Below are 15,253 nucleotides of genomic sequence, written 5' to 3'. Positions count from 1 at the left end.
GGGTTCCCCCGATGTCATCCCACGTCGGCGAGCGGGTCCAGCCCCCAACTCGCCGATGGAAACATTCTGGCCCTGATGTCTGCTGAATTGATAAAATTCAGGCACAAAGGGGAATGTTAAAATGAATTTGGTATTTTTAAATAGCTAAAAACCATGTATCCTTTCTTCATGTCCTTAAAACTGAAGCATGAATTGCCTTCAAAACAATAAATAAGTTAAATTGGTGTGAAAAGTAGTTACAGACAAGTTTATTCTTTCTTAAAATGTGCAAAAAAAACCTGAGAATATTCACTTTAGTAAAGAATTACCCTATGCAACACATTTGGATCCACAGTAAAGATCAGTTTAACTTCCAACATTGATAAAAATCAACACATTCCCTTCATTTTCCCTCTTTTAAAGGGGCTTTGAACCAGTTACATTCAGAAAAAAAGCACCAAACGTGAATAACTGGTCATACCTATTTGCACTGGATAACCCATTTCATTAGCTTCAAAGTTTTTCCAAATTTACATGTTAAGCAGTTGTATTATTGTTGTGGTGAGTGAGCATAGTGAAGGTGAAATTTTAAAAAGACAATACCATTTTAGGTTCTCATGTTAGTTTTGATGCCTTTTATAATATAACTTTGTAAGTGGAAAAATAAATTGGCTTTTAAATTTTATGATTAGGTTATCGGTATAACAGGTAGGCCAGTATAACAGGCAGGCTATTATGAATGCTTTCAATCATTTTTACTTTGAGAATTGAATATACATGAGTAGAAATTCAAATGATGGATCACCTACAGATGTTTAAACATACTGTACAAAGACTGATCAGGTATCATTACTTAAAACCTGAACAATGACTTAAATTAATTAAAACAAAGCATTCTCTTAAATCTCATTCAGCTCAACTAAACCAAGTTCCAGTACACATTAATACAGAACATTCAGGTGTACAAAATTAACATTAGCTCAACTAAACCAGGTTCCATTACACATTACAGAACATTCAGATGTACAAAGTTAACATTAGCCAGTAACTCTGAAGTTACTTAATTTAAATTAGAATAGACTCTACATTTTTTAAGCATTAAATACAATTGCTAAGTTTGCTTCAGTTTTAATAACAGTCTTTTTTAGAAAACCCTAGTCAAGTGCTCAAATATACATAACCTGTATCCATCCAGAGGACATTTTTGCAGCATAGCATCCACTTCACTGATTTCCAAAATTAAATCAACTGAGATTTTCCCACACATACTGTACGAAGGCTGATCATGAGAAGTGCTTCGGTCCAGTTCCTTTATAGGCAGGACCAAATTAGGACATCAGAAATACAATGAAACCCAGGACGAGGAGCAGTTCAAACTGTTGACCTACAAAGGAAATTTGAAGGTTAAAAATTCAGACAAATAACAAAATTAGTCATTGGTGCCTTTTTCTAAGTGATCAATATTTAACCTTACAATTGTTAAAATGACAAAGTTCACCAGTAACTGTTAGGATTCTCATTTAATTTTTGTACACGCTAAGTTCACTCAAGCTTCTTTCAAAAATATTGAAAATTGTGGCTAATTCTGCCTATTAGGCAGAACAGCAGGATGGCAACACTTCCAATTAAGGACTGCACTCTGGCTGGCAAAAGATGCTGCTCAATTTTTTAAAAAATAAATCTCCAGCAATTGCAAAGTTAACCAAACAGATCAAGTACTCTTTAAAGACTAAAGAAACAAATAATTGGAGAAAACAGCCCATACAACATGCATTTATTAAAGCAAAATTTGGATGCAAATTGATAAATTTGACCCAGGGAAAATTATTCATACTGACGGTATATTGAGGGTTTTAGAAGTAAAAATCCAGGGATGAGGAGGGAGTTAAAGGTAACATACTGGTAAATAAGTTTTTTTTTGCTGTGTGCCTGGGAAATTGGCCTACAGTGATAGTTCAAAGGAAAATAGAGCAGATACTCATTACATCAGGTCCCTATTCCTGTTTTGCATCCCTTGGGTTTTTCTCACCCAAAGCATTCATGGGCCTCGAACTGTAGTAAGATAGGTCTAGTGAGGGCCATCATATTTGTAAACCTATTTGGTTGCATTAAACTGCATAACATACAATGAGCATGAACTATTTGGTGTACCCATTATTTTGAATATTTGGAATTTTGTTTGCATTTACCATTTAGTTTTTAAGTTAGAAAATGCTAAAATGAACTGTACAAACATTTGATAATATCAGCAAAAAAAAGTTTGTACGACCCAGTTCTCCATACTCACCAATACTTCTTCCTACAGATCCGCCTGTTGAGAAATTAAACAAATTAGAAAAAACTTAAAACTGGTAATGCACAAAATCACAATGTACATAATGTACAGCATAGGGCAGTTGAATCCTTTAATCACAAGAGTAACAAGTCTCCCTAGTAAAGAGGAAGCTTTTTGAAAACTCTACCAAAGGGGTAGAAGAGATGGAGGCAACACTTCTACTTTGACTTTTGAAATGTTTCCTTTCGCAAAATTTGACCACAAGTAATTGTTGGGATTGGTCACTGATGATGTTGTGTTCCTTTATAAAGGATAGCTAGGGCCCTTTGACAAATGCAAAATGATACATGCTGATACATAATTAACAGAACATGCTTACTAACATTGATTTAAAACTAGTTTGAGTCCAACAATTCCTCAATGAAAAACATTCATGCAAACACAGTTCAATATTTCTACTCAAGAAATAAAATTTGCATTTAGAATCATTCCATCCATCAGGGAGTTGTAATGCACTTATACACTCACTTAGGACTTTTGAAGCTTGGTAACTGTTATCGTCTGAGTGACCAATGCAGCCATCTTGCATATAGAAAATGTCCCACAACCATTCTGCCAGTGACCTCTGTTGCAAGTTAAAACTGACCCTAGAGTGTTTTATGTCATATTGTTGTGCCTACAGCAACAGATACAAGACTAGAAACTTGCTGCTTACATTTTAGGGGCATTGATAGTTCAGAATTAAAAATTTTGCTTTTCAAATTGAAGGTTCTATTCAATTCTTGGCTAGAGGAGGAAAGCAGTTTAAGGAGACGAGAAGTAAAATTGTTATTGACAGTGGAAGTAGAAAGTTGAATGGCTGAATGGCCTTCTATGTTCCAAGCTTTCTGATAAGTTCTAAGTTATTATACATTTAAATTCTTAGTTCTGGCAGGAAGTGCAAACTGCATTGCTTTATAGAATTTGGTCGACCATTCATCCTCCATTTTTAAAATAATCACCAATGGGATCACACAGCTACAACAGTTGTTAGATAGGAGCACCAAATCTTCAAATTCTACATACAAAACTGTTTTAAATGGTATAATACATTTGTCTAGTATAGAGATTGGAGAATAGCAGCAATGGCAGTGGGGGAAAGGGGGGGCAGGGTGCTAAAGTTCAATTAACAGCATTGATCCTTTTGGAATTTAAAAGGGTCCATACAATGGCACAAGCATCACTACAAGCGCATGCCCCACACCTCTGAAAACACTGGTTTTGGTGAATTCTTAGGATATTACATAGCATGCAAGAGGGCAAGATGTTTTCTGAATACTCCACCCTCCCTCCGCATGGGGAGTGAGTAGTCAATATGGTGGATTTTTTTTTGTAAACTTTTAGTAGTCTAGACCACTTTACTGGTGCAAATTGGATCTAGCTATTTCAAACGTATTAGGAGTTTCATCTCTCAGGAGATAACTTCCTTTGAAGACAGAATTTTAGCATCTCAATTCCAGCACTACCACCTCTTGCGTTTGCTAACTTCCATGCCAAGGATTTTCCCACAGCCATTCTTGACCTTACTGTTCATTCGGATCAGACACAAATCTGAAGTAAGCTATTTGGTCCTGTGAGTCTACTCTACCATTCAAGCTAAAGGTTGATTTTCTACCTCTAATCCACCTTGCTCCAATAGTCCTATATCCCTTAGTATGTAAATTTTATCAACCTCTTATCTTGAATATACTCAGACTGCGCATCAGCGCTCTCTGGGGTGAAGAATGCCAAAGATATACAACCCAATTTTTCATCTCCATCCTAAACAACCAACTGCTAATTTAAGCCTGTGATCCTTAGTTTTAGACAGGGGAAAACATCCTCCCAGCATTTTTTTTTCTAAATATTTGCTCATGGGGTGTGGGCGTTGCTGGCTAGGTGATCATTTATTGCCCATAAGAAGCTGGTATGCAGAGATACCCACCTAAAATGAGCAATTTTAACAGTTAATGGGATTTGGCAAAATCTCCATTGCTATCAATTTCACTTGGAAACACAAGATACTAAAGATTTTTAATATTAAATGTTACAATGGGAAATAAATAGTACGGTATGCATGATGTCAGAATGTTATTTTGGAAGCAAAGTGAACAAAGGTGTATACAATTTCCCCTTCCTTTGATAGTAAGCATGACCCTGAATAACTGAAGAGTGACTTTATATTAAACGTGGCATAAGACAAAGAACTCAGTGGTCTCCTTCATACTATGAAGTAGTACACATGAATGTTTAAGGCCATAACTTGAGGAACTTTAAGGCATAGTAAATACTTACCACTAGGAGTAGTAGAAATGATGTCAGCATTTCTGGCTAATGGGAAAGAAAAAAAAAATGTTCAACTGACTCAATAGAACAGCAACTATAAGAATGCTTCTCAAAGTATGGGCCTGGTATAATGAAAATGCATCCTCCAGTACATGAATTCAAAAGAATGTGCATACCAATAGTAATAGAGCCAATTACGGTGTTTGCAAAGCAATAATATTGTTAATCACCAACTCAAGGGAAATAATTACTATAAATAAAAAATCCACAAACCATGGGTCATCCGCATGAATAGGCTAAGTAAGGGCAATGCTCTGCTTATAACTTAATTTGCGTTATTGCAACAAATGTAAAGAACTATGTTTATCTGAGTGGTGGGCTGCAAAAGTTTGTTTTTAAAAGTAGGACACAACCTGAAACAGTTAGAGAACAATTGCTGTAAAATAAACATTACAAGCTTACTTACTCCTGTAAGATGTTTACTTGTTTTTGGAGAGTCATGGCTGGTGTCTAAAAGCATAGCTCATGACCACAAAGGGAATGGCAGTTAAACACTGTCAGGCACGTACCCACATTTGCTTTATGATATATCCAATGTTTGATGTCTCAAAAAAAATTAGCGGTTCAGATCACTCAAAGATGATATGCAAAATGAAGTGCTCAGACCACTTAGGCTGAGAGAGTTCGCTATCCTCAAAGCACCTATAATCACCAAAAGCTGCCTTTCAACAACACCCAAAAAAAAAATCAGGGAGGCAAGATATTCCATGGCCAGAATTTTCTGTTTGGTGTGCGGGGGCGGGACCTACATACCGATGCGCAAAGTGGCACACGGTGACGTTGGGCATACGTCATTCCGACCTTCCATTTGGTGGGCACACACCGGAGTCAGCTGCACGGTTACCAAACTGTTATGGCCATTAATCAACTAGTTAATCTAATTGTCAGGGCTGCCCGTCTAACCTTAAGGTTGGCGGGCAGATGAAGAGCCCAGGCGGCCTTCGCATTTTTACTTCGCATTTCATCCCACCCCTGGATGAGGTTTCATGAACGTTTTATTAACTGAATAAAAATTTGCATGAAAATTCAAATATGTCCCAGTGTCTGAATTTTATTTTCCCCCCCGAAATTTCATTGTAATCTTAAATCCGAGGCAGCTACATGCATCAGAGATTTCTGCACTCTTTCGCATGCATGTGCGAAAAAGCACAGGCCCGGACTTTCTCCTCCCGCACAGGTAGCGCTGAGCACTACCGGGCACGTGTCACACTGGGCGGGCCTTAATTGGCCCACCCACTTAAAATGACAGTGCGCAGCCGATCGCAGGCAGCAATCAGCTCCACACCTGCTCCCGACCGATGGGGAGAATATTCTGCCCCATGTTTAACCTGAAGTGATTTAACTGTATCCTCAAAGTACTATATACACTTAGCTATATTCACTTTATTAAACACTGCAATTACTTGACTGTTAAACATCTGAGGAATAGACAGAACATCTAGATCAGAAATAACTGCATCTTCCAAAAGCGGTATGTCTATTTGAAGTACAGTAAGGACTACCGCATAAAGTATTCCAAGGATAATATGAATTTGTAGAAAAGTTGGGTATGATAATAATTAGTTTGTAGTTTGGTTATGGTAAGTCACATGACTAGGCCCCTGGTAAAACTGTGAAGCAACTGCAAGATTCCATACAATTAGTCAGAACTAGCTTAATCTTTTTAACTTATAGTATTATAAATATGTAACTATCTTTGGCTTTAAGTTTAGAATCAAATCCTGTAATCAGTTTTTGTGACTTGTATTCTTTATGAACCTGTGATGTATTGGGCTATACCTTGTATCTGTACATGTTACCTTAAGTTTAACACAACTGTCATCTTTAGGTACAGATTTTTATACGTATTTATGTAGACTTTATGCAATATCTGTAAGACTATGCACCATTCTGTACTTTTGCTATATTTTAGTTACTGCTTATGCTTTGTACATGTTAAGAATTATAAAAGACACCGAGACATCAATAAAACATTTGAGTTCTGAGCCTAAATGTTAATCAATTGTGCTCTAAACTCGAATAATCAAACACTGAAACTAAAAGCAGACAAATGAGATAATAGGAAAGGCTATGCATAATTAATACAATTAGATAATCATCCATCACCCAAACCAAATCAGAAACTGATTGAGCACCACTCGAGCCAACCAAATTCCAAAAACAGGAGAAGTCATGCACATGGGTTACAATTTGGAAAGAGTTAAAAAGTAACAAGTTTGAGGGAACAGGCATGCTGAATCTGAAACAAAAGCAGAATTACCTGGAAAAACTCAGCAGGTCTGGCAGCATCGGCGGAGAAGAAAAGAGTTGACGTTTTGAGTCCTCATGACCCTTTTCTTCTCTACCGATGCTGCCAGACTGCTACGTTTTTCCAGGTAATTCTGTTTCTGTTTTGGATTTCCAGCATCCGCAGTTTTTTGTTTTTATCTATGTTTTTGTTTTTATATTTATGCCGAATCCGAAGATTGTTTTCCAGCTCGCGCAGAAAATCACAACACTCCAGAGATAAAAAGAGAAGACCATGTGTTGCTTCATGCTTCCCAATTGAGCATAGGGCAAGAACCTTATTAAGTTAGTAAAATTGCTGCCTAGCTTTGTTAAGTATCAATTTTCTTGCCTGTTTCCTGTGTTACATCACTAGATTTGTGTCCTATTGTCTGAATGGTAGTCACAAAAGAACAAATTAAGATTGAGTAAGTGGATTTAGAGCTTAAACACCCCCAAAAACTAGTCTAACTACTGCATTGTAAAGTCTCGCCTGGAACTTGGGAGGTTTATAACACATTTTTGTAGCCATACATCCAAATCATTTACTTTTTAATTGTTTCCTATATTGCAAATATTGGCTGTGACAGATATGTCACTAAAAAGTTCCTTGAACAAATCGTTTGTGATACACACACGCTGTTCATTCTTTCTGCTGACATGCAATATCCTGCACTTGTAAGTAATAATTATCATGTCCCAAGTCCTTTTGCAAAAATGTAAAAGTATCTATATCTGTTGCCCTATTTAAATATCAACAGTACATTTTATACCCTTACCATCAGTTTCTGCACCAGGTAATTTATTTTGTTAAATAAAGGTCCTAAACACCAAGCTGCTGTATGACACTTCACCCAACAGGCACGACTATACTCAAGACACACACACAGATTTACATTTGATCAGCAGTCATGTGGCAACTTAAAAAGGTTCAAGAGAGTTCTGCCTTTTCTACAATATTCCCAAAATTCAAAAACATTTGTTAAACAGTTTTCAAGTTGTAAACCCACATTGGCAGTCTCCAAGGAATCCATTATTTTAAACTTACAACTGATGCTACCTGAATGAGTTTACAATTGGCTTGACCATTTGAATTTCCAGGACCATTTTAATCTCCAGGCTCTTATCATACCATGTTTGTTCATCATTATTTCTACATAATTTTTCTTGAAGAAAGTGAATGTTCTGTATCCCATTAACATGTTGAAAGTCAGTGCCCTACAGGTTTCATCCATAATCTCTTTCCACACACAAGAATGTAGTTATCTGGCCCATGAATGCATCTTCAATCCACTTCACAAGTAATTTTTTTGTGCCCATCTCAAAATCCTACAGGGGGCTGTGCCTACACAATTATTGTGGTACCATCTAGGTATGATTAGCCAAGATTTTGAAACATCACCACCATGCCATTGATTTATGTGCAGACTCAAGTTTGTGCAGCAGAATCATTTAACAAAAGTTGACCCTGATGAACAAGAGAATTTCCACGAGAGCTCCAGTCTACATATTTGCTATGGCAACATTCCACACACACAGATAACCAAGATAAATACATATCTTTCCTGTACAATTTTGACTTTGCAAGAATAGAGTTTAAAGAATACAAAGAATAGAAAAGACAATCTGGATGATGGCTTATTTAAATGAAGAACCAATGAAAGATGGACCAAATGAAGAAATAAATGAATTTATCAAAAACTTCATAGTCATGGTCTGGATTTGGTAGCCATTTAAACTACTGGAAAGGATAAAAAACATTGCCATATGCAAGTATTCTGCATGATATTTACTTGCATTAGAAGGTTTGGCCCTTGTTTACAGGTAAAAACAAACATCATAGTCCACAAAGATATCTGGTTGGGAAATGGAAGGGAAAAAAGAAAAATCAGACTGGTACAGTAAGGGATACTGCACCAAGGTACACAGTGTCCTAGGGACACAGAAAAGGGAGCCTTATAGTGTATTAGACCATGGTTGGTAACACTGACTGACATGTGTTCACTATTTCTATTTTGTATCCAAAAAGTGTAAGCCAGCTGGGCTCTGATAGTGAAAATACCAATTGGATGCTACAATGGAGGACATGGGGAGACTGTGGGGAATTCTGGATACATGAAGAAGTGAAATTGCCTTGGTTATCTGTAATTATCTTGGGATCTTGTAAATGGGTCTAGAAGATTTATAACGTAGCTGAAGCAATAATAAAATGCTGAAAACAAACAGCAGATCGGTTAGCATCTGAACAGAGATCAGACAAATTGTGCGTTGGTTGTAGCCCTTCAGGACCATGGACAAGCCAACAGCTTCCACCATTGAAGTGAAGCTCCAACTATAACATAGGGAAACATGACAGCCAATTCACACACAGAAAGATCCCACTAATAGCAATGAAATAAAATTAGCTCACCCACTCTAACCTGTCTCTTTCTGAACTTGCCGCACTCTATTCTCTCGGGTCCAACCCTGACTTTGTCATCAAACCCGCTAACAAGGGTGGTGCTGTCATTGTCTGGTGCACTGACCTTTACCTCGCAGAGTCTGAACGTCAATGCGCAGACACTTCCTCCTACCTCCCCCTGGACCATGACCCCACCACTGAACATCAAGCCATTGTTTCTAGGACTGTTACTGACCTTATCTCCTCTGGAGATCATCCTTCCACAGCTTCCAACCTGATAGTCGCCCAACCTTGGACGGCCCGCTTCTATCTCCTACCCAAAATCCACAAACAGGACTGTCACGGCAGACCGATCATGTCAGCCTGTTCCTGCCCCACGGAACTCATTTCTTGCTATCTTGACTCCATTCTCTCTCCCCTTTTCCAGTCCTTTCCCACCTATAACCGTGATTCTTCTGACACCCTACATCATATCAACAATTTCCAGATCCTTGACCTCCTCTTCACCATGGACATCCGATCCCTTTACACTTCCATCCCCCACAAGGATGGTTTGATCGTACTCCGTTGTTGGAGCTAATATTATGTAGATTGGTTATTAAGGGTGGGGGTGGCAGCAGGGGTTATGAAGGAATTCCAGCTGCTTTTATATTGATGTGATTTCATTTCATATTTGAGATCATTGGATGTGAAACATCTATATTCTGCTAAAGCAAAGGAGGAAGGTCAAAACAAATCCTTTTGATGGAAGCTTTTTCCACAGCAAATTAGAATATCCAAACCAACAGTCAAGACAGACTGATGCCAACAGCTAACCCTAACCCCTATTTTAGACATGGCCCTTCATCGGTTCTCTCATGTGCTGAATAACCTGCCGTCCATTTTCAGCACTCTCTCCTAATTTGAGTTGATCAAAATACCCGACGATTGTGAAAATTGGACATTTTGATCACGAGAAAATAAGTTTCTGAGACACAATAGGATACTTGAATGTGAAAGAAATTCCTCATTGGAATTTCCAATGGTAACTCCACTACTCCGTGGCAGGGATGGTGTTAGACTGTGCATTGCAAACAACCTGAACTCATTAAAAGGTATATGACTGAATCCAGGTGACAAGTTTCCTACATCAAAATGCATCAGGTTTAGTTTGGTTTGTGTAGCTTCTAAATTCAAGAGGTATAATTCAGTAGTTGCCAAAAGGTTACTGCAAAACTCTTGCTTACACAGTATTTCTAATATTTGAAGAATGTTTCTGCTTCTTGTTCCACTCCAGCCAATAATCACTGTGGTATTCAATGACCCTTGAAAGACTGCTCTTGCAGAAGAGATTAATAAGGAAGCAGAGTCCATATGATAGCAGAGACTGAATAACAGTTAAGATACTAGCTTGATTAATTGAATGGTTGTTTCTTCAGGTTAAGAATGAAATGTGAAAAATCAAAGTACTAATTATATTGCTGTAGCATAGTTCAATCCTTGTGCACAGAAAAAAAACAAGGAAACCATTCTATGCCATTTAGAACTCTGAACTTACGTTCACACTTTGGAATCTGGCCATCCCAACCATCAGCTGTACATATCCGGTAGTCCATACCAACCATGATGTATCTGGAAAAGAAAAAGAAATCAAGAAACTGCTGCAGTAATATAAAAAATTACCTAATATCAAAAATGAAACTGATTTCTTCTGATCACACCACCTGTTGTAAAGGTTATATGGATTAAGATTTATAATGACAAATGACATGCTAATTGATTAGCAGTGGAGCGGAGTGAAAAGCAAAATAACTTGCATGGTTACTACAGAACTCCAGCTGGACCATCAGCAGCCTACGTCCCAAGCACAACACCCCTCTCCCGCAGCCCCCAACAAAACATTCTACTTTTCTGCCTCAAACCCTTCACCTTTCAGTCAACTTCTTTGATCAAACTCCTTGTCAGCTACCCCAATATCCCCTTTCCTTATTTGGCTCAGCAATAAATTTTGCCTGGTAATGCTCCTGTGAAGCACCATGGGAATGTTTTATTACAACAGGTGCTAAATGAATGAGCATTGATGTTGCTGGTTTTGTGAAAGAAATCATGTTTGACAAATGTTCTTGAGCATGTAACAAGCAGGGTAAAGGGGAGTCAGTATATGTTGTGTATCTATATTTCCTAAAGGCATAAGGTGCCTCAGTTTCCTGCAGAAGAACTCATAGCATTGGAGGTGATATTTTGCCATAGATAGAGAATTGGCTAACTAACAGGAAACATTCAGGATATATGGGTCATTTTCAGGTTGGCAAAATATAACTAGTGGGGTGCCACGGGGATCAGTGCTGGGGTCAACTATTTACAAGCTATATTAATGACTTGGATGAAGAGTATTGCAGCTAAATTTGCTAAAGATACAAGATAGGTAGGAAAACCTTTGAGAACAATACAAAAAATCTGCAAAGGAATAGTGATAGGTTAATTGAGTGGGCAAAAAAATTGGCAGATGAACTATAATCTGGAAATGTGAGGTTGTCCACTTTTGTGGAAAGAAAAGTAGAATGTTAAATAGAGAGAGACTGCAGAATGCTGCAGTACAGAGGCATCTGGATGTCCTTGTACATGAATCACAAAAAAAATTACTTACCCTGCAGGTACAGCAAGCAATTAGGAAGGCAAACGAAATGTTGGCCTTTATTGCAAGGGGAATGGAGCATAAAAGTGGGGAAGTCTTCCTACATCTGTACAGGGCACTGGGGAGACCACACCTGGAGTACTGCATACAGTTTTAGTATCCATACTTATGAAAGATATAATTGAATTCCAAGCAGTTCAGAGAAGGTTCACTAAGCTGATTCTTTGGATGAAAACGGTTGTCTTAGGAGGAAAGGTTGAGCAGGTTGGACCTACAATCATTGGAATTTAGAAGAATGAGAGGTAATCTTATTGAAAGAAGATTCTGAAGGGACTCGACAGGGGAGATGCTGGGAGGATGTGTCCCCTTGTAAGGGAATCTAGAACTAAGGTTGGAGTTCCAAATTTGGACATCTCATTTAAGACAGATGAAGAGGAATTTCTGATCAACAATCAATGGAATTCTTTGCACCAGAGAGCAGTGGAGACAGAGTCATTGAATATATTCAAAGCTGAGGCCAACTGATTGTCCAGGGAGTCAAGGGTGATGGTGGCAGGCAGGAAAGTGGAGTTAACACTACAAACAGATCAGCTACAATCTTATCAAATGGCACAGCAGGCTCAATGGGCTTCTCCTCCTATTACTCATGATCTTATGCCGGGTTTTGGAAGCTTATCGTAGGAAGAGTTTTCATGCATCTTAACTCAGTTGAACAGTAGCATCAAATATTTTAAGGAAGTAAGCACCAAGTTTCAATTCTGAACCCTCAGATTCTGTATTTCTTTTTAATAAATTGTCACGGTATCTAGCTGATGGAATTTGGACACTTGATTCAGTTGTTATTGGGTGAAAATATAAGCACATTAACTGTCCATAATGTAAAATGATAAGACAACCAAGTTATAGAACAGGAAAATTTATTCAAAGGCAACACAGGAAATCACCAGAAATAAACTGAGCAAGTGGTTTCCTTCTTGGGGAAGCTACCACGACAGACCTCAACTTAAAATGTGAACAAAATATAATCTTTTACAACAGAGTGAACAACCTCATTCAGTGATTGATAAACTGGACACTTACCCTTCATTGCAATAAAAAGTAACTCGACTTCCCAAAGTGGTACTTGATGCATTATAATATCCATTGAGAATATCTCCAGGATTGTCACAGCTTCTTGCTAGAAAAAAAATGTTAAAATACACCACATTCTCTCATGGGTTTTGAATGCAATTCACAGTTTAACTTTATGAAAACCACTGCATGCGTTAGCTCCAATTCTTCTAGGATTTATATTCAAGTTTTCACAGCAATGGAAATTAAAGATCCTGTCCAATGATACAAAATTTGATAATGTCATGACTTTGCTTTTAATGTAAGCTCGAGGCAATCTCATAAAGAATGTGTTTTACCAGTCAATCCAAACTCAATGGAATGATCCTGTTTTATTTTAATAATGGTTGTATCTATTAAGGCCATGGTAGAATATGGCCAGATTAATAAAGAAAATCGCAGATGTGCAGAAGTTCAGCAATTTCCTTGGCAAATTTGTGATCAAGACACGTAAAGAAATTAAGACAGCATCTCATCACTTTACACGTGAAGCACTTTGGGTGTTTGTGAGCAATGACGTACTCTGATGTGCAGTCACTGTTATTTAAGTAAATATGGTAATCATTCTACACAATGAATGAAAGCTCCCACAGCAGCAGTGAGGTGAGTGACTCATTAATCAATTTATAATAAAGGAAATATGTTGACCTGGACACTGACAAAAACAATTTCAACATGAAAACAAACTATTGGAAACACTGAACAGGTCTGGCAGCACCTGTGGTGAGAGAAACAAATGTAATGTTTCAGGTTCAAGTGCAACCCTAGGTTATTTGCTTGCATCCTGCTGTGAAAGGTGAATATGAAACATTAACTCAGTCAACAAAGCCATCCACGGCCCTGTTCAGCATTTCTGGTCTACAATTCACCACAGAGTGAGAGGTTTCATATATCTTTAGGACCAACAACAAGAACTGTGCATCAGTCAGATCTCCATCACAGCCCAATGGCAGGCTTGTTCAGGCACGAGTATCTTTCCCACTTACACAGGCTGCTCTGCTTTTGCTTCACCCATGAACAACTGGGTGAATTAACTGGCTCACACTCTTGCCAATTCTTAACAGCACAGCTTAAACCTGCCATGTGGAGGTCATCTCCAGGAGCAATCATAACACCCATATTGCACCATGATTAGGGTTGACTATGCAAATCACAATTTTTCAGTGACTGTTGCAGTATTTGAGAGCTGGCCACACCCAGGTGTACATGTTGATAAGTGCTTCACATTCTCTACACTCAGTCGAAGTCTTAAGACACTATGAAGAAACTATTAGAAACATTGAACAGGTCTGACAGCACACGTGACGAGAAAAACAAACTTAATGGGCAGAATTTTCTGCCAGTCGGGCGGGCGGGCCCGACCCAATCTCCGGTGGGCGGGGAGACGATTCCCGATGGAGAAAAGGCCCCGCCGCCATTTTATGTGGACGGGCCAATTAACACACGCCCAGTGTGATGTCCAGCGGGAAGCGCTGTGTGCTTCTTGTGTGGGCAACGGGGGATTCCCCAAAAGCGAGAGTGCGCTCTTTCGCGCATGCGCACAAAAGAACGCACATCTCCCTGATGCTAAGTCGCTTCCACGTTGAATAATATTAAAAATTTAAAAAAAATTCCCGAACGCCCCTCCCTCATGTGACAATGTCACATGTGATCGAAAATGTTCATAATTTGCATAATAACTTTATTAAACTGTTTAAAACCCTGCATGAAACTTCATCCTGCCGCTGGATGAGGTTTTGTGTTTTCTCTATTTGCCGCCGGGGATCCTGGCCGACCCACCAACCTTAACGTTAGACAGGCAGGTACCTTAATTATATAAATAATCCTGTCAATGGCCTCAATTGGCCATTGACAGACGAGCAGGCCCGCTGCTGATTTTGCTGCGGGCCCGCCTTCCTGAAAATTTAAATGGGGCAGGATGATGTTGGAGGTTCCACCCAACGTCATCCCGTGTCATTTTACGCCTCAGCGAGCGGGCCCCACCCCCTGCTCGCCGACAGCAAAATTCTGCCCAATGTTTCAGGTTGAAGTGCAACTCTAGGTTATTTGCTTGTATCCTGCTGTGAAAGCTGAACATGAATCATAGCCTCAGGGAGATGAGTGAGTCAAAATGCTGCCTCTACTTTCAACAATATTAAAAATATAGAAGAATATTCCCTTACATGTCCCCTTCATGTGACATGAGTTGTGACATGTTCATAATTTCCATAACAACTTTATTAACATTTTTAAAACCCTACAGAAA

General features: G+C 38.6%; 1 protein-coding gene across 5 annotated transcripts in view; it reads right to left on the bottom strand.

Moving 5' to 3' along the window:
• Positions 1-233: 233 nt before the first annotated feature.
• The window catches only part of LOC121282291 (complement component receptor 1-like protein), an 81,743-nt gene continuing 66,723 nt past the window's right edge, over positions 234-15,253 (bottom strand). For all 5 annotated transcript variants that reach the window (XM_041195936.1, XM_041195938.1, XM_041195940.1 and 2 more), the window contains 5 exons: positions 12,979-13,075; positions 10,822-10,895; positions 4,568-4,603; positions 2,267-2,290; positions 234-1,363 (listed from right to left, as the gene is read on the bottom strand). In XM_041195936.1, coding sequence (XP_041051870.1) covers positions 1,308-1,363; positions 2,267-2,290; positions 4,568-4,603; positions 10,822-10,895; positions 12,979-13,075 — 287 coding nt within the window. In that variant the 3' untranslated portion in view covers positions 234-1,307. The remainder of the gene's footprint in view (positions 1,364-2,266; positions 2,291-4,567; positions 4,604-10,821; positions 10,896-12,978; positions 13,076-15,253) is intronic.

The sequence above is a fragment of the Carcharodon carcharias genome, chromosome 9 (assembly GCF_017639515.1).
Source record: "Carcharodon carcharias isolate sCarCar2 chromosome 9, sCarCar2.pri, whole genome shotgun sequence".
Classification (NCBI taxonomy): Eukaryota; Metazoa; Chordata; class Chondrichthyes; order Lamniformes; family Lamnidae; genus Carcharodon; species Carcharodon carcharias.
This window is presented reverse-complemented; position numbering and strand designations above follow the sequence as displayed.